The sequence below is a fragment of the Engraulis encrasicolus genome, chromosome 1 (genome assembly GCF_034702125.1).
Source record: "Engraulis encrasicolus isolate BLACKSEA-1 chromosome 1, IST_EnEncr_1.0, whole genome shotgun sequence".
Taxonomy (NCBI): Eukaryota; Metazoa; Chordata; class Actinopteri; order Clupeiformes; family Engraulidae; genus Engraulis; species Engraulis encrasicolus.
Window position 1 is genome coordinate 16239668 of NC_085857.1, and position 19705 is coordinate 16259372.

General features: G+C 45.5%; 1 protein-coding gene across 1 annotated transcript; it reads right to left on the minus strand.

Annotated features, from left to right (window-relative positions):
- Window positions 1-13266: 13266 nt before the first annotated feature.
- Window positions 13267-18338, minus strand: LOC134456392 (uncharacterized). The gene is made up of 4 exons (XM_063207760.1): window positions 18242-18338; window positions 17763-18097; window positions 14059-17384; window positions 13267-13793 (listed from the first exon to the last, which is right to left on the minus strand). The coding sequence occupies exons 1-4, from the start codon at window positions 18336-18338 to the stop codon at window positions 13439-13441; spliced, it is 4113 nt and encodes a 1370-aa protein (XP_063063830.1). The 3' UTR covers window positions 13267-13438.
- Window positions 18339-19705: the final 1367 nt, after the last annotated feature.

The following is a 19705-nucleotide window of genomic DNA, read 5'->3' on the forward strand; positions in this document are numbered from 1 at the left end:
CAAAGGCCACTCTGTTTCGTGCACTTTCATACATAAAAGACAAGATAAGTCTCTCGCAACTGGTCTGTTTCCACATTAACCATCAGCAACTAAAGACTCCCCGTGTTTCGGTGCAGTTTCGAACCGGGGACCTAATGAATGGAAGTCAGGCGCGCAACCACTACTCTAACCGTCGAGCAGGCGGCCCGCTGAATAATACTGGTTTTGTAACCTACGGCATACACTCCTAACGTGGCGAAGATGGAGCATCTGACGACAGGGTGGTTTGTTTCTTTTTTTTCTGTTGTAAGTGGGTTGTGCAACCATATGATACCACTGAGTATGCTGCATTTCAGCATGAAATGCATTTCAGCATGTAGAAAATGAAGCACGTTCAACTACACACACATGAATCACATGAGCTATGAACACCAATCACGGCAGATTCCTCACATCATGGAGGAGGTCTTCTGCCCAGCGCAGTAGCTTTCTGGTACTGCGTGGCAGCAGAGAACCTCTAACAGGGAGAAGGCTCAGTCTCATTGGTTCCCATTGTAGCCAGTTAGCTTTGCATGCATAATGCAGTAACGAGCGTGGGCCAGTCCTTCATGTGGGAAAATGTATGGAATGGAAAGGGGAACCCATGCTAAATACATTGCTACTGCGATTTCCAGTCACAAATATCATCAACAAAACATTCCTGGTAAGCACTATGACTGTTGTTTAACAATAGGCTGTATTGACAAATCGCACAGGTGTGTAGTTTTACAGCAGGTTAGAAGATTTCAACCTGTACTCGCTAGCATCGCGCTAATGTTTATGGGTTTGGCCCCATAAAAATTGAGCTTTGTGACCCAGTATAATAATCTAGTGGCGCAAAATAATCGAAACGCTACTCAAATGGGGTCTTATTATTTCTAGCTTCGAACTTAATATTAATATTTCAGGACAAAAAATTATAAAAAATCACAAAAATGATAATGGTAAAAAACTCCATTGACACCCATTCATTTTGCACTGTCCCGTGGTTAGGGTTAGCCAATTGTGGCTAACAGGAAGTTCCGTGAGTGAACAGCCCCTGGTGGCAGCTTGACAAAACTTTTGTTCCCGCGATGGTTCAACCCCATGTGACACGACTGCCGCGCAGAGGTCACTCCCTTCAACTGCTTCGTGAACGGCAATTCTAACCATGATGCTTCACGCGGACACACTGAGCATGCTCGCTGCCTAGCAAATTTTCAACTTCGTCAAAATTACGCCATCACGAACGCTCTTATTGGCAACAAGACGTTCACTGCTAAAGCCACTGGCTTGTATACAAGTCAGTGGCTAAAGCGAATGTTTCATATCACTCCGCAGGGTGTCCGGTCTTTTGTCACTCTAATCAGCTGCTGTGATAGACAACACCTGTTGTCCTGGCTAGCCTACCTAGCTGTTGCCTAGCGGTGTTCCACAACGGCACTGTTTTGTTTTGCGCAGCAACAATCTTAACATTAAATAGGTCTAAAGAAATGTCCCCGCATGTGTGAATCATTTAAGTATATCCATATAATAAGCGGGTTAACTTTCGGCGAGTCGGTCGCTTTGTGGAATAGCAGCACTTCAGAGAGAACAAGACCCCTCCGCTCCGCGTCGGGGTCTAAAGATTCTCTCTGTCGTGCTGCTATTCCACGGTAGCGACCTTCTCGCCGAACGTTAACCCTTACTTTGTTTATGCAGCTCTCACATGCATAATGAGAATCAGATGCATGTTAATGGACCCAACAAAGAGGACACATAGATAGGAGAACACCAGGTTTTGTCAACAAGAAAATGGCACATTTGATGCAATGTTGGTTAAATGCAAAAGCCAATAATAAATTGTCAAGTTGCTCATAACTTTGTTTGAAATCTTATGAGGGGCTTAGCTTTCCAAACGAACTATTTGGGGACTGTTTAAAAGTGTGAAAAGTTTATCAAGCAATTCGTTTTTAAGTAGGCTACCCCTAGTTAGCTGCCAGCAGAGCTCAAACACAATTTGCCTTCATTTGTGTTAGCAACTAGCTACAGCTAGTGCTAAACCAATTCGAAGTCCTAACACACTGTATGCAATGAAATGTGGACCATTACTTTCAAAAACGAGGCAAAGAGAACTTTGTAAATAATTTATTTACAAGTTCTACCGTACTTCCCTTCAGTAGTCTACCTCACAAGCTGCCTCTGCAGCCCCCTGCACACTGGGCAATGCGGTCACCGCATCACCGGAGTGGTGGCCACCTAGTGGACACCGTATTACCTCAGAAAAACTCCCGCAAGCAAGGTCTAGTGGTGGCTGTTTGAAACATGGCGGACGGAGCATAAAATGCCACCAAACTTCTTTATTTGAACACTAAAAACGCTTCGTTTCACTTTTTTGAAATGTGTTACTGATAAAGATCATGTGTGAAAAGTATTGCTGTGTTTGGTGATGAATTTGGTTTTCGTAATTTCGTATCAAATCATAACTGCTTGTTTTCTTGTCCACCTATCTAGTGTGGATTAAATAATGATAAAGTTTGGACATTATCACTGTTTTTAACAGCTTAAAACGGCGTAATTTTGATATTTATCTATTAATTTTTGAGAAGACCTGCGGGAAATCCTAAAGTGTTTATCATCACCATAGCAACAGCTCTCTTCACCGCACGGTCAGGCACGGTATTTTCCGGACGAGTTGAAATATTTGAACGTATGCGGAGGCTCTCGGATGCGGACTTTCTTCCGCACCGGACTGTCCGGACCCCAACCGCATACGGAATGCGGTTCTCCATAGACAATGAATGGTTAACGGTCAAATCGGATTCGTATTACCGCATGTAGTGTGCAGGGGGCTTGCCACCCTCATAGTCACTTCTGTTTGGAGCCTGCAGGGAGAAACTGATTGAGGGGGCGGAGACACGGCACGCATCTTCCTAGCGTCTGTGGCGCGATTTCAAAATAAGAGCCGGCAGCGCGATCGGACCGAAAAAAAAAAAAAAAATTTAGTAGAACATTTTTTTTTTTTTTTTTTTTTTTTGATTTTTCAAAATTATTCGAGGGCCACAAATAGATAGATAGGGCCGCTATTTGAGTATGGGGGGTATATGCAATAGAGTGTCCTCCACTGTCATTATTATACAAATGTATTACTGCAGATACACAGTGTGAACAAGGGGCAGTGCAGACATTTATGATAAATGGTGTGTACATGCATTCTTTAATTCCCCCTGGGGATCATAGGCGTAGCCAAGGGTGGGCCTAGGTGGGCCTGGGCCCGCCCACTTGACATCCAGGCCCGCCTCATTCACACTTGACAGACAGTCAACTGTTGCCTCATTGAACTATAAATTAATGGCATAGCACTGAGCGATAATTAACCATTTTGTCAAAAGTCTGGTTCATCTTCTGTGATTTCTATGATTTCAATTTCAAAGTATCATTTTTGAGCACAGTATTATAATATCTACCTACACACTTTTGGGTTGGGCCCATCTGTTTTATTATTTCTGCCTACGCCCCTGCTGGGGATAAATAAAGTTACTCTTATCCGGTCTACTGCTGTATGCACAACATTATGACTTACCAGATACAGCCTAAATGAAGATATAGAATTTCAAAAAAGTTTGAAGAAATTATCACAAGATCTTGACTGCTCAGTATGTTACTTGGCAAGCAGGGTGTTCAATCCAGCTCCGCTCCTCTCAGCCACAGCATTTGCAATTTGACATGAAATTATGCTGCCTGTGATGTGCTGCCTGCATTTAACCTTTACTTTGTGTGTGTGAGTGCGTGCGCGTGATCCCATCAGCATGTGCTCGAGATAATTACACTTTAGAAAGAAACTCAAACCTCACGTGTGAAGATGATGCGCCGTTGACATGAGAAGTTTCTAAAGGTCTCCTCCTCTAATGACAGACCTGTCCTCACACTACAGATGACTTTTTGTCCCTCGTCTCTTGCCGTATGGAGAAACAGGGGCAGGTAGTGTCATAGCTGCTTTAGAGAGTAGACAAAGAGGTTGGATATTTAATAAAGAGGAATCGAAACACGGCCACTCAATGCAAAAGCGAGTGCTCAGAATTCGGTCTCCTAAGGGGCCGTTGTCCCTCCTTCTTCTTCTCTTTTCGTGGTGTTTGCACAAGACGTGCGCTACTGCCATCTACAGCGCTAAGGGGACTCCATTTATTCTCAACCTCAAGACTCCGAAGGTCTCCTAATCGAAGGTCTCCTAAAGGGGCGTTCACCCGACGTAAAGTGGATACCGGAAAAGAACCCGCCTGCTTTGTCTCCCTATATATACGATTACCTGGAGTAGAGTTGTGTCGTTTGAAGTCAGTGGACATTCTCAGCTCCCGTCATCATAGAGAGCATTGTTAGTGTGCTATTATAGCACTTTTGCTTTATTCAGACTGTGACCAAATACACAGTCAGTGCTTATTTTCATAGGCGTGCACAGATAGGGACGAGGGTGTGCTAAAGCACCTGCCCCTTTGTCCTACTGGACATAAAATGCCCTTTTTGAAAAAGGTTCTTTTAAAAGTTTTTTGTCACAATGCACTGTGGTCCATGTGGACATGATGATCCACAAATGATAATGCCTAGACCAGGGATGTCAAACTCAAATTGACCAAGGGCCAAAATTAAAATCTGAAGCGAAGTCGCGGGCCAAACTCTATATATTTTTTTACAAAAATAGACTAAAATTGCTCATGTTTAAATTTATGCTTAAACAGAGTCCCATCATAGTTCAAATGTGCCTGCACATATTCTGTTGCATTTGAGTGTGAGCTGTTTCAATGGCCTGGGCCCACTCATATTCCTGTCATATACGCATTTTTATGTTCAAATCTTAATACTCTACAGTTATGGTGTATGTTGGCCAACTGTAATACACATTTCAAATGATCTCGCGGGCCAAATAAAATGGCTCCGCAGGCCAAATTTGGCCCCCGGGCCTGAGTTTGACATTCCTGGCCTAGACATAATATATAGCCTCCATAAGCCTAGTAAGGCAATCGAAAGTTCCACATGCCCCCAACACCCCCCTTCAGCACCTGCCCCCCAACAATGTCTGTGCACGACACTGCTTATTTTACAGTCATAGGATAAAGTTTGTACACCCTTTGATATTTCTCACAAAATTGGTCATCATTTTCATAATTGGTCATAATTGACAAAATGTGTCATAAAACATGGTATGTCTCATGGAGCAATGTCTTGCTTCTTGCTTTCTATTAATAAATTCTCATGAACATACTGAACTTTTTGGGCAGTCGTGAGTAATTGGTTAGGATGTCAGGCTTGTAGCCCAAGGGTTGTCGGTTCCATTCCCGATCCACCAGGTTGGTGGGGCTGGGAGGGAGTAATTAACACGTGTTCATCCCCACCATCCTCCAGGACTAAAGGTACCCTGATCCACGTTGTGTGCTGTGGAGTGCTGTGCCATACTGTTAACATGCAGTTTAGTAGGCTATCCCGAATATGATCGGGATATTAAGTATCCCGAATTTGCGTTTGAGCACACCTTTTCCCGACTTCAGTATCCCGAATAAGCCCCTATTATACATATAAACACACTCAATAACAATGGGAGTTTTCTTGGTGAACTTTCATTTAGGCCATAATGATGTCAATGTGCCCGTTGCCTTGGCTGTTGGTCTAAAGGGAGAAGACTCCCTTCCTCTCTCTAGGCCAGGGATAGGGAACCTACTGTATGTCTCCAAGGCCGTTTACAGCCCTTCAGAACGCCTTATCTGGCCCTCGATGTAATTTTAATGTCATGCAGTTTCACATGAAATATGACATGTTTTGTAAAGAAATCTTAGAAATAACATTTTAAGTACAATTATGTAATTTTTCAGAGGACTTAATGATGGTGGGGATCGTTGTAAAGGTGGCTTCCTTCAATATAGGCCTAAAGTGCAGGGGGAAATCCTGGTTGGTCTTCATAGTACGAAAACGGTTCCCCACCCCTGCTCTAGGCTCTCAGCATCCTGTATCCCAATGCACCACAACAGTCATACACAGCTTGCATTTAACCTTTACTACCTGCATGTGCTTGAGATAATTACATGTTAAAAAGCTGCACGTGCGAAGAGGATGCACCATTGACATGAAAAGCATCTAAAAGGTCTCTTCCTGTAATGATAGACCTATATACTGCAGACCACCAGACCACTTTTTGTCCCTCGTCTCTTGCCATAGAACAGCAGGGGCGGTAGTGTGGCTAAGGTCAATTGAAATCTGCTCTAGAGATCTGCAATTGAAAATCCCATCTGCTCTCTCAATATAGCGAGAACTGCTAGGGTGTGAGCTTTACTGACTTCCTGCTGTGTACAGTAACATTCTTTTGTATATTTTGTTTATAAAATGATACTTTTTAGGCTATTGAGTTGACCTACTGTATGTATCGTTAAGAAATGCCTTGCTTATTCCGATTTAAGAAATTACTATTAGTATTACAGTCAAAACTATTATAGGCCCAGCTACATGGTTCTGACTGCAGTATGATAGCCTACAACTTTCTCTCAGTTTTGATCTTCTCATGAATGTACCATTCTTTTTGCCGTTTATTACTTTATCCTGATTGCAAATGGAAGAGTAACTCTGACATTATGCTTTGTATTAATTGATTAACAGATTGATATATGATATATTTATTATAGATCTCTAATGTTTTTTTAAGGGGGGTTTATGCCTTTATTTGACAGGACAGTGTCTGTCTGGAGGTAGACGGGCAGAGTGGTTTGTTCGTGGAGGCTGTGGAGCATCCTTTATCCGCAACTAACCTCCAATCCAGTAAGACACTGTACAATTATACATTGTACCACCTGCATGTGCTTGACATAATTGCATGTTAGAAACCTCACGTGCTAGTGTGGCTATTAAGGTCACTTGAAGTCAGTGGATACTTTCACCTCCCCTCATCATATGGAGAGCATTGTTAGTGTGTGAGCAGGGCTGCCGACAGAGGGGGACACAGAGATTTGTTGTCCCAGGCCCAGGGAGATAGGGGCCCCAGAATTGGGTCCCCATTACATTCTATGTATTGGATAGGGAGCTCTTTCTGATTACTTTGTCCCGGGCCCAGCAAAAGCTGTCAGCGGCCCTGTGTGTGAGCATATTTGCTGTATTCATGCTCAGACCGAAAATCATCTAGAGGTCTTACTGTAATGATAGACTTGTGCACACCATTGCACACTTTTTGTCCCTCGTCTCTTGCCGTAGAGAGACAGGGCTGGTAGTGTGGATGAGGTAAATTGAAATCTGTGGAAAATCTAATTTCCCGTCATCTTGTGGTGAACATACGTAGTGGTCTATGAGCCCTTGATTGGCAACGTAAAAGCATTGCACCAAACACCATTCTGACAAAGCAGCAGCACAACATTTGGGGGAATATGAAGAACCTAAAGATTAATTCATCTGTAAATATCTTTATATTTTTCTATAAATCTATTAATCAATCAATAAAAAGCATATATGATAACTTCTGACTTTCTCTAAGTTTTAACATTCTCATGAGCTTACGATACTTTTTTGTCATGAGGCATTCAGTGTGTCCCTCAGATGGCTTGGCAAGCTGTCTGGGAGCAAAGCAGACAGACTGACTGACATCCTCACAGACTGTTGGCTCTGTACCCTCCTCTATCCTCAAATCCCACTTCAATCCTGAGGGAAAGACATCATTGTTGGGAATGTTGAGTCTCCATATTTAAAACAAAATACATGAAACCATCACAAATATCATATCTATGCGCTTGACTGGCTATTTTGACAACATGAAAGACATTACAAATGTAGCCTCTCACTGCACATGGGGCCGTTGATGGGCTTATTCACTCTTTGCTGAAAATTGCTCAACTAGCCTACATCTTAACAGCAGGACTGGTCTGGGTCAAAAAGTGCCAGTGCAGAGTTAGCTGATCGTAAGACAAGTACACAGGTCTACTGATTACTCAGATAAGTTACTTGTGTTGGAAGGAAACTTATTTTTGTAGTTTTACATTTGACACCTCTGCTCTACTCACTACATCATAGCAACATTGCTATGGCATCAACAATAGCCTTAAGTAACAGATTAAGATTCATTACAATTGTGGTGACAGTAAGGCTACAACATACAGTAGGCTCTGCACAAAGCGATTAAGACTTGGTCGTTGCCATTTTGGTGGCAAAAAGGTTAAAAAAGAGGCTCTGTATTAAATTCATGTCCTTCCTACAGCATGCTAGCCTGGTCCTGACCATCCCATAATAGCCTACTACCATTTCAATTCGTAGTCATGGTCTGGAGGTTGTTTGATGATCTGACGCGATTGCAGGAAGCAGGAAGGACATTTTTTGGGAAAATCAGGATTTAACTTATAAGTTGTTGAACAAACATGTCTGACGTCTATCTATGGCGATGTAGGATCGTTTAACAGACATGTCTGACAGAGCATCCCTCCGTAGGATAAAATTGCAATGTAGGACCGTTTGTCAGAACACCGGCGCAAATCCTACCGGTCAACATCGCTCCACAGAAAACAGGTACCAGACGTAGCGCGGAGCCAAGTCTCTTTGGTGGAAGTACGTAGGATGGTGCGCGAGGCTAACAGCATGCAATAATTTTGACAGGGAAGTACTATAACTTCCATCTTTCTCTCACATCTCCCTTTCTTGAATGTACTTTTTGAATCTTGGGTCTTCATATATATTTTTTTTAAATCCATAAAACCATCCCTAATAGGCCTACTGTACCTGAAAAGACATTAACTTTAATTCCTTCCTAAAACATAGGCCTACAGTGGTTTCGACAGGGCATTGCGGTAACTTACAACTTTCACTCTGTGTCAATGTCCACATGAAGCCACTGTACTTTTTGGCATTAGTAGGTCAGTGGGTCAGATGTCTCGGCAGTCTGTTTGGGGGGTAGAGCAGACGGACTGGGTGGATCATCCGGACAGCCTATCCTCCACTGCCCTCTAAGCCAACTCCAGCCTGTCAGTCACACCTGATTAACCATTCAGCAGATACAGTCTAGAACAGTTCATCAGTATTCATTCCCCAATGTAAAAAAATAAAATAAATATAAGAACGAACCTGAAGAAACGCTGGGCGATCCGTATTGTTCCAAGAAATAACAAGAAAAAAAGACATTTTTCAGTGTGATATATTTTTTTAGAACAAAATCCCTGCCTTTTATTCGTGCCAAGACGATAACTGTTCGGAATGTGTTTTGGAAGACCATAAAAGCTCTAGGCCTATTGTGCGTGCCTACAAAATGCACTCACTGGCCATGCAAATTTCGAATCAATTGAATACACAGTGCCCACTCAATGCATTTAGGCATGTAGACATGGCCAAAACGATCTGATACAGTTCAAACCGAGCATCAGAATAGGGAATGAAAGGGATCTAAGTGACATAAGTGACTTTACTTTACTTTAAGTCACTAATGTAGTTGTTGCCAGATGGCCTTGTTTGAGTTTTTCCGAAACTTCTGATCTACTGGGATATTCATGCACAATCACCTCTAGGGCTTAGGCCTAAGTCACACCAGATTGGGGGAACGGGGCGCGACGGAAGCGTTTGTTTACCGGTGGTGGCAAAAATGCTTGGAAACAGATCTGTCCTTCCACACCATTTGGAAAATAGAATTCGAGCGGATTTTGGACGGCAGCGGCCGGCAGTGTCCTGTTGAAATGAATGGCAAAGTAGCGAACAGGTTTTGGCTATATGGGGATTTTGAACAGGGGTGGCCGTGCACGCCGACGCTGTGGGTGTGAAATAGCCGGCTCTGCCCTACTGGTGACGCAACGCCTTCGGCTCAGCTACACACAGTAGGGCCAGGAGCTTGCTCAATCCCGCTACAGCGGGAACTCCACCCACTTTGTCTGGAACCAATCAACTGAGCATTTCCAACCGTCCTGGGTAGAGGCGTGTTCAAGGCAGTGACGTGGTTTAAGCAGAGACGTTCTATTGGGCTAAGAAATGTTTGGTTTAAACTTTGGCACAGCCCTCAACCAGTAGCAAGCTGAGGGAGGCGGGGTTAACCAGGCCATAGAAACAAAGTTCTTCCGGTATGGAAACGATAATCGTTATAGTCCTGGTCAGACCAGAATCGCGGTACGTGATCTGAAGTTTATGAAAATCAGGCACGGTGTGAAAGGCCAAGTAGAACACACCGACCGAAACAAAGCAGAAAGACCTGCCGTCTCGCTGCTGTTCCGCCACGTTCTTGTGTGAATCTGGCCTTATGGTCCAAAAAAGAGAAAATAATCAGTGCGCAGTATCCAACCCAGTACAAGGAAGTTGTACAGTACCTAATAAAGTGGCCGGTGAGTGTATTTCACAGCATTACAAGGGTGGCGGCTGCGGCGTTTAAATGTCCTCATGCAGGGCTGCTGACAGCTTTTGCCGGGCTCGGGACAAAGTAATCTGAAAGGGCCCCCACTCAATACATATAATGTAATGAGCACCCAATTGTGGGCCCCCTCTCTCCCTGGGCCCGGGACAACTGACCCCCCTGTTGCCATCCCTGTCCTCATGCAATAATTACTCTACTGCCCATGGGTCATGGGTCATAGGTCATTGTGCCATATGGCAGCCAGGCTCTCTCTCATTGGATAATCCACTTGCTCTATTCTCCACTGTCATCCAATCAGAAAGAACACAGGAAGAATCTTACTTTCTCTGCTCCAATCACACCCTGTCCATCAGTCATGCTTGACCTCTAATTAACCCTCTCGGTTGCTTTGTTCTCAAAGTTACTTTTGTCATAAGTAGGTCAGTGTACCATATGCTACATGCAGGTTGTACGCAGGGCTGTAACAAGACATTTTTAAATACTGAGGTCAAATACAGCACACTCTACAGAGTACTGTTACAGTCAGAATGATTATATAATAGTCTGTAGTCGGGATATTTGAATTCATGATTTAAAAAATATGGGCTGTGTTCGAGGCAAATAAATGGGAATGGGGGTGGCGTATACAGACTAAATTTACCATTGTTGATCATAGATCGATTTATCATAAATAAATGTACATCTCTGAAAAAAAAAAATACAGAGGACTTGATCTCTGTGTCCTCAATGGTAGTTACGGCCATGGTTGTACGGGAGCAGAGACTGGCTCTGTGAGTCATCCACGTCTGATACCCCTCCTTGAGCCTCCCTCAGTCTCACCTCAAACCTGACAAGGGGTGAGTTGAGGATCTTCTTCATACTGTATCAATAATGTGCATACAATTCGCACTAACATTAAGCCTACATGTTTGATTGACTCGTTTGACATCGTTGACAACATTTCCCACCACCAACAACATTTGGTAACACTTTACAATAAGGTTACGTGAGTAATGATGGAATAATATCTGAAGTAATGACTGATTAATAGTGAATAAACATGTGATTCATGTATGCAGTAATGTCTACTCCATTAGTAATCAATACATAATGATGAATGACTCATGATTGGAATAATAATGATTCACTATGAAGTAAATGTGATATATCAGGGGTTAATTAAGGGTGTGAGATCCAAATGTTAATAAATCATGTGTTAACATTGCGGAAAAAGATCATACCATATCTTTCCGATCATATATGAATCAGACCTTAGTTAACGGTGCAGTCAGAATTACTGACCATATGTTTCCATTATTACTGCACCGTTAACTAAGGTCTGATTCATATATGATCGGAAAGATATGGTATGATCTTTTTCCGCAATGTTAACACATGATTTATTAACATTTGGATCTCACACCCTTAATTAACCCCTGATGTACCACATTTACTTCATATTGAGTCATTCATCATTATGTGTCGACTACTAATGGACTAGACATTTCTGCATGCATGAATCACATGTTTATTCACTATTAATCAGTCATTACTTCAGACATTATTCCGTCCTTACTCACGTAACCTTATTGTAAAGTGTTACCCAACATTTGACTGGGCTATAGGACAAAGGCATTTCCTTCACAGTGCCATTGTGCTCTTAGTTACTGTACCTCTGTCATTACATTACATTACACTTAGCTGACGCTTTCATTTATTCAAAGGGACTTACAACTATTATTTTTCAGAGTATTGGTTACAGTCCCTGGAGCAATGTGGAGTTAGGTGCCTTGCTCAAGAGCACTTCAGCCATGGATGGAGATGTAGGGAGAGGTCAGAGGGGATTCAAACCGGCAACCCCTAGATTGAAAGACCAACTCTCTAAGCACTAGGCCACGGCTGTCCCTCTGTCACATGTATATACAGTAGGTCTGAGCAGGCCATATGCCTGGCACTCTCATCCTCCACCGCTCTCCAATCCCACCCTCAGATATACTGGTTATACTGTGTAGTACAGTACAGTATGTCTGATTAACCCCTGGGGGTCACCCCTCAAGACTCTAATGCCCCCCTGGTGGGCAGGCACAAAACCCCCAGTGGCCTAATTCACAAGACTTTATCCTGGGCAACAAGGAGTTAAGTGTGTCAAAGGAGATATGCAATGATAATACAGTAATAATAATCTAATTAGTTCAACAGTTGCTCAATGAACTAAACAAACAAACAAACAAACCAACCAATAGACTAGGGTTAGATAACACAATGAGAGAAATGAGCTTTCTGTTACACTGCTTTGTTTGTATTTTTGTGATACATTTTAAATATTCACACACACACACACACACACACACACACACACACACACACACACACACACACACACACACACACACACACACACACACACACACACACACACACACACACACACACACACACACACACGTAAGAAATAGCCTTGGAGAGTGCAGGCCTCCACCAAGCCAGCCTAACCAGTACACCAGGTCCACCTGTTTACTATAGCTATACTGTATACTGCAGGGCTATTCAAATGGAGGCCCTGGGGCCAGATGCGGCCCTTGGATGGCAGGGTTCTGGCCCCCCACTAGGTCAGAACAAAGTTAAAACAAATATGGGTGGTATCTGTGGCCGTGCATAATTTGCAATCACTAAAACTTCAGGTTGGGAATATCTCCACTATGCATTCACATGAGGGTGAAATCTTAGACCGTGTCATAAATAGACCATCCTAAGGCTACTAAGAAATAGAGAATCCAATGTTTTGCACCCTAACCCCGCACACCGTGCTGCTCACAGTTATACAGATGTTCAGCCCCTTCACTGGAGGGAATTTGAAAAACTGGCCCTCTGTGACTTTTAATTGAATACCCCTGGTATACTGTATGTATTGCTTGAGATCATTCACAACACGTTCATTCACAATGTGTTTTTATTAATGTCCCATCATGTCAAATCTGTTAAGGAAATAAAATAATGGAAGTTACTACTATTAACATGATCAACAACGCATATTAAAAAAATATAGCACGATGTGAATAAGATAAGTTGCATAGTGTATGTGTGCTGCATCTTTACATCCATACTGTCTTTGTGTGTATTTGTGCGTTAGTGTGTGGTTTATTTGAAGTATGTGTATGGCTCATATTTGAAGCGCAGGACACTGGAAGGATCCCGATTTGTCAGTCGCAGCTTGATGACATCACACAGGAAGTTGAGTATCCTTATGTCATCAGCAGCGTCTCTCTGAGGTGGCTTCTCTTTCTCCGGATTGGAGAAGACCTGATGGAAGGCCCGAGCAGCCAATCGTGTGAAGGCACTCTGCACCAACAGGGCGTAAGTCCCACCCTCTTTGATGTGTGATTGGTCTGTCAGCTGTCCAATCAGAGTGCCGCGGTAGGCGGGACCAAGAAAGGTCATGTGATCAGCGTCCACGACGGTCAAGTAGCGATGGTATTGCTTCACACTCACCGTCCTGGAACGCACACGCGCACACACATATACACACACACACACACACACACACACATATACACACACACACACACACACACACATACAAACAGTTAATATCAATACACAAACACGCAACCAAAAAAATCTTCACACACGTCAGTAAAATGCAACAGTGGGTGTGCATTTACCAACTTGGGTGGGAGTGCATTCGTGTGGGAGAGCAAGAGACCTGTTATCTGAAATCTGCATGCGTGTGTGCGTGCGTGCGTGTGTGCATTAGTTACCTGTTCAGTCCTATGATTCTGTACTCCAGGAGGTCGTTGATGTGAATCGGCCGGCAGCACCAGGGCAGAACTCTGTGTGTGTGAGCAGGTGTGTCTGTGTCAGCGTGTGTGTTAGAGTGTTGATGTGTGTCAGTGTGTGTGTTTGGCAGGAAGAATTCCAGCGCGTGCACCAGCTCCTGCACCTTCTCTCTAGTCCCGCCTATCACCACTAGGGGTCGTCCAATCAGGAGGCTGAAGACGACGTGACGGACATGTGGCCAGCCGCGCACCAATCGCAGCGCTGCATTCCCTCTTGCCTGCCGCCAGGATACGTCTACGCGTGGGGAGGTGTTTGAGGAGGGGGCAGGGTTGTCCTTTCGGGCTCTTGGACAGAGATGGAGGGGTTTCGAGACAGGGCACGCTCCCCAAAACATGTCAAAGAGATAAAGATCCAGGACTTTTAGTGGACATGTGGAAGGACCTACCCTACGCAAAACCCCATCGCTCGCTCCTCTTTCAAGCACCAGAGTACCCATAACTTCCTTGTCCCCAGCTCCCTCCTGAAAGACCATATCTGGATCCTCTCCTCTGTCTGCTGTCTCATGGACTTCATTACCCATAACCACTTGGGCCTCATCTATCTCCTGGACTACAATTCCCATGCCCTCTTGTGCCTCTGCCATCTGCTGGACTTCAATACCCACAAATCCCTGGGCCTCTGTTCTCCCCTGATTTATAACATCCACAACCCCCTGCACCCCCTTTGTTTTGTCCTGAACTACAGTACCCATAACCTCCTCTGATGTCTCCTGAGCTACACTTCCTAGAACCACCTCTGTTCTCGCCTGGACCTCTGCTGTCTCATGGACTTCATTACCCACAGCCACTCGGGCCTGTTCTCGCTCCTGAACTACAATATCCATACACCCCTCTGTTCTGTCCTGGACTATACTACTACTCATAACCTGTTCTCTGTGTGTTCTCTCTTGGGCAACATTATCCATACATTCTTCCTGGATGCAAGGGCTGAAAGCATCTTGTAGGTCCTCCTTTTCCTGGACGATGGTAGTATCTACATGTCCTAGTCCCTCCAGCTCTCCTACACTACCCATAAGCCCTTGCAGCAGTGAGTAGGTAGACGTGAAGTCCTCAGGCCAGAAGTCTTTCCCCTCTTCCTGCTGCTGCTGGACTACGCTACCCATGAGCCTTTGCAGTAGTGAGTCCTCTGACAGAAGACAGTCTCTGCTGAGCACCTCGATGCTATCCTGGCTGTCAGTGCGCACCGTGGCACTCCTTGAGACCACACTCTCCATGACATCTCTCCCTTCACCAGAGTCCATAGCAAGAACGTGCCCTTCAGCACCCGTCCTCCAACCAGTGTCTTCTGTAACACCCTCTATCCCATCATCAGTGTCTATGGCAAGACAGCCCCCTTCAACAGCCGTCCTCCAACCAGTATCTGTAGAAACATCCCCTATAATGCTTGTACCGTCATCGGCCTCAATGGTAACACAGTCCTGTACAACACCCGTCTTCCAGTCACCCATCTCCACACTAATGTCCCTTGCAACAAAGCTCCTCCAGCCAATTTCCGTAGTAACAGAGTCCTTAGTGTCCAGTAGTATGCATACAGTGGTCTCCATGGCGTCCTTAGAATCCACACTTGCTGCCGTCTCTATGCCATCAGAGTCAATGTCTGCAGCAGTTTCTATGTCAAAAGAGTGTTTATCCTCATCTACAGCACTCTTCTCAATTGAGTGTCCATACATGCCTACAGTACTCTCCATGGCAACAGACGACTGTTCGTCGAGCAGGACCTCAATGCTGTCATCGCTGCTGCTTTGGCTGCTGGTTTCCATGGACATGTCCTCTTCCAGGTCGGTTGTCATGGTGCCAGGAGGACTGAAAAAGGGCTGTTGCAATGGGCTGATGATGTCCTCTACCTGCAGCCGGATGGTCACGGCTTCCACACAGGAAGCAGTGAGGTCACAACCGCTGTGGATACTAGCGGGGTGAGGGGTGTTGCATGGGACATTGTCGTAGGGACTGGTCAACGGAGGGGTGACTCCATAGAGGTCACTGAGTGGTGGGGTGTTGTAACCGTAGAGATCGGTATGAAGACCTTGGAGATTGTCATGGTGAGAGGTGTCACAAGAAGGGTTGCCATGGGAATTGGTGAGAAGAGGAGTATTGCCACGGTGACTAGCTAGCGAAGGGGTGTTGCCATAGAGATCTGTAGGAAGACCTTGGAGATTTTTGGGGTGAGACGTGTCACAAGAAGTGTTGCCATGGGAGTTGTTGGGCACAGCAGTTGTGTTGCAGGAAGTGTTGCCATGGTGACTAGGTGGCAGAGGGGAGCTACTACGCACACTGTTGAGTGATGAAGGGGTGTTTCCATAGGCACCACTCAGCTGAGGGCTGTCACAAGGCGCTTTGTCAGAGAGACAAGTTGGCTGAGGGGTGATGCAGGGAGTGTTGTCATGGGTACTGATTACTGACAAAGGGCTGTTGCTATGGACAGTGCCATAGACACCGGCATGGCAGGTGCCATGTAGACTGGTGGGTGAAGGTGTCTTGAAGGGAGAACTGTCACAGAGTGAACCAGGTGAAGGGGTTTTGCAAAGGGCATTCGAGGGGGTGACAGGGTTTCCCCGGAGAACCTTGCCAGGAGTTGAAGACCCAATGTCTCCAAACTCTGTGCAGGAGTTGCAGGTATCATGTAGACTGGTGGGGTAAGGTGTCTTGTAAGGGGAACTGTCATGGAGTGAGGCATGTGGAAGGGTCTTGCAAGGGGCATACGAGGGAGTGACTTGGTTTCCCAGCAGAACCTTGCCAGCCGATGAAGACCCAGTAAAGTCTCCAGTCTCAAACAGGGAGTGCCTGGTGCCATGTAGACTGGTGGGAGAGGGTGTCTTATAAGGGGAACTGTCATGAAGCGAGGCAGGTGGAAGGGTCTTGCAAGGGGAATACGAGGGGGTGACTTGGTTTCCCAGCAGAACCTTGCCAGCTGATGAAGACCCAGTAAAGTTTCCAGTCTCAAACAGGGAGTGCCTGGTGTCATGTATACTCGTGGGGGAAGGTGTCTTGTAAGGGGAACTGTCATGGAGCGAGGCAGGTGGAAGGGTCTTGCAAGGGGCATACGAGGGGGTGACTTGGTTTCCCAGCAGAACCTTGCCAGCCGATGAAGACCCAGTAAAGTCTCCAGTCTCAAACAGGGAGTGCCTGCTCTCAAACAGGAAGTGGGTGCTCCAGAGGGGCGGGAGCAATCGACTGGTCTCCTGCTGGTGCGCCAGCAGACTTGGGTCACCATGGAAACCTCTCTGGATGGCACAGAGCAGCTCCAGAGTCTGTGACCAATCACAGAGATCGGCTAAGGTTCCGCAGTCTGCTTTGTAGTCTTGACTTTTAATTCCCCCTCGAAACCCTTCCGGTTCCTCTCTCTGCGCTGTGGGTGTTGGTGTGTTTGCAGTTCTGGAAAGGGAGGTAGAGTCAAACTCTTTCTTTCCATACCCCTCCAATACTTTCTGCAAATGTCCAGCCTCGTCCTGTGGGGTGTTAGCTCGCTTGGCTGTGCATATGTGTGAGTCTGTGTTTGTTTGTGTGTTGTCCGTCTTGTTTGAGTTTGTGTTTGTGTTGTGTGTGGTGGCAGTCTTTGGTGTTTGTGAGTGTGTGTTTGTGTTGGCCGTCTTGAGTGTGGATGCAGCCCGACCGAAGGCCTCATTCACTTGCGGTAGTTCCTGCAGCATCTTCCTCGGGTCATGTGACACCATAGCCATGGCAACAGACCGCACCCCCTCAGCCAGCGTGAGGCTGACATAGCGTGCGTACACACACAATCCCAGTGTCTCGTCTCCTAGCAACGCCCATGAATCCTCCTCCTCTTCCTCCTCCACCAAGAAGTCCTGGTAACAGGTGGTGTGACCACTCGGCCAGGTTGCCCGGTAGCCGCCAATCAGGAGGCGCAGTGCTTCCTGTAGGCGGGGCTTGGGTGTAGGCGGAGACGTGAAGAGCAGACGTGTATCCACTCCATCCCCGAAGGCACAGTGGCACATACTTTCACCTTCACACTCGCACACACGAGGATCTTCAAAGGTACACAGCAGCACACATTCAGGGCTGTTGCTGCTGCTGCTGCTGGGGGTGGGGCTACTGGGCCAGGGGCGGGGCAGAGGCGGGAGTGACAGGTGCTGCGGAAGCACTGTACTGCTGCTGCTACCGCTGCAGATCCGCTGGGCCCTATAGTCCGCCACCCGCTCCCCACCCCCTCCAGCCAGAGCCAGGATGTCAGAGGATCCGATCATGACTCAAACTCTGACTTGCACTAACACACACATATACACACACACACACACACACACACACACACACACACACACACACACACACACACACACACACACACACACACGCACACACTCACCACTCACACACACAGGTGGCACAGTCCTTTGTAAGGGTCATTCACGTGTCCAGTAGTCCGTCTGTTGCAACAAGAAAAGAAAAAAAAAACTTGTACTGTACTCCAGACGTCTGACTGTTGAAAACATTGTCCTTGTGTCCTCCTCTCACCGGTTAGACGTTGTGGCTCTATCCGCAAGTCACAAGTCTCCTTTACGGTGGTCAGTTGACACACACGTGCAAAAACAAACACACTCTCTCTCTCACGCTCGCACACATTCCGCCAGGAGACTATTTTGAGCCATGTGACGAAATGCAGACTCGTCTCACACGCAAACACATTGGTACACTCAACACAAGCCAGCACTTCACTAGAGTTTGAACTGCATAAGGGTTAGGGTTGATTGAAGTCTCCAAGTTCAAGTTGAACAGAAATGGGTTAGTGTTTGTGTTACTATAGTTTACCAAGTCTTCAGTGCCATTTCAAACTGGGTTAGAGTTCGGTTTAGTTGAACCCTCCTGTCTTTACGTGAGTTAGCCTGAGGTAAACAAGTCATTAGGTAAACAAATGTGGACTTGTAGCTAGACGACGGTAGCCGATGCTATTTATATAGAGTCACGTAGTGACACGGAAAGCAATGCTATTTATACGTAGGCAGAGGCTAACATATGCTAAGCTAAACCAAAGTTATTCATAGACTTGCATAGCAAGAGACTCCTCAGCACACACACACACACACACACACGACAGACAGTCTTGTGATTGTTCCTCACATGGTTTAATTTGTGTGTGTGTGTGCGCGCGCATGTGTGTGTGTGTGTGTGTGTGTGTGTGTGTGTGTGTGTGTGTGTGTGTGTGTGTGTGTGTGTGTGTGTGTGTGTGTGTGAGTGTGAGTATGAGTGTGTGTGTGTGTGTGTGCGTTATATGACATCGGGGTCATATTACAGCTCAGTCCTGAGTCTAACCCCACCCAGTGTTCAGCTGGAGACTAGCAGCTGCACTACTGAAGTGTGCTCTACTGTAGGCTATGTGTAGGTTTGCATGTGTTTCTTTGTTCATGAGTCTTCAGTGATGTGTTTTAGTTTTAGTAAAACTCTAGCTAAAAGTGCATTTGTGATGGGTTTCCTTTTTTTTTCCAGAAACAATACCATATGCTAATATTGTACTCACTCCTTAAATGTAACCTACTTATATCTGCAAAAGCATAACAAAAAAGAACCACCCATGTGACACTGAGACACAAATGTATTTTTATTCACAACACATAAG

Bases quoted from the DNA above. Each gene is read 5' to 3' on its own strand.
- LOC134456392 (XM_063207760.1), bottom strand. From the start codon at position 18,338: ATGATCGGATCCTCTGACATCCTGGCTCTGGCTGGAGGGGGTGGGGAG. The intron at 18,098-18,241 runs GTACAGTGCTTC...GCGAGTGTGAAG, and splicing joins CTGCAGCGGTAGCAGCAGCA to GTGAAAGTATGTGCCACTGT. The intron at 13,794-14,058 runs GTAACTAATGCA...TGTGCGTTCCAG, and splicing joins AGAATCATAGGACTGAACAG to GACGGTGAGTGTGAAGCAAT.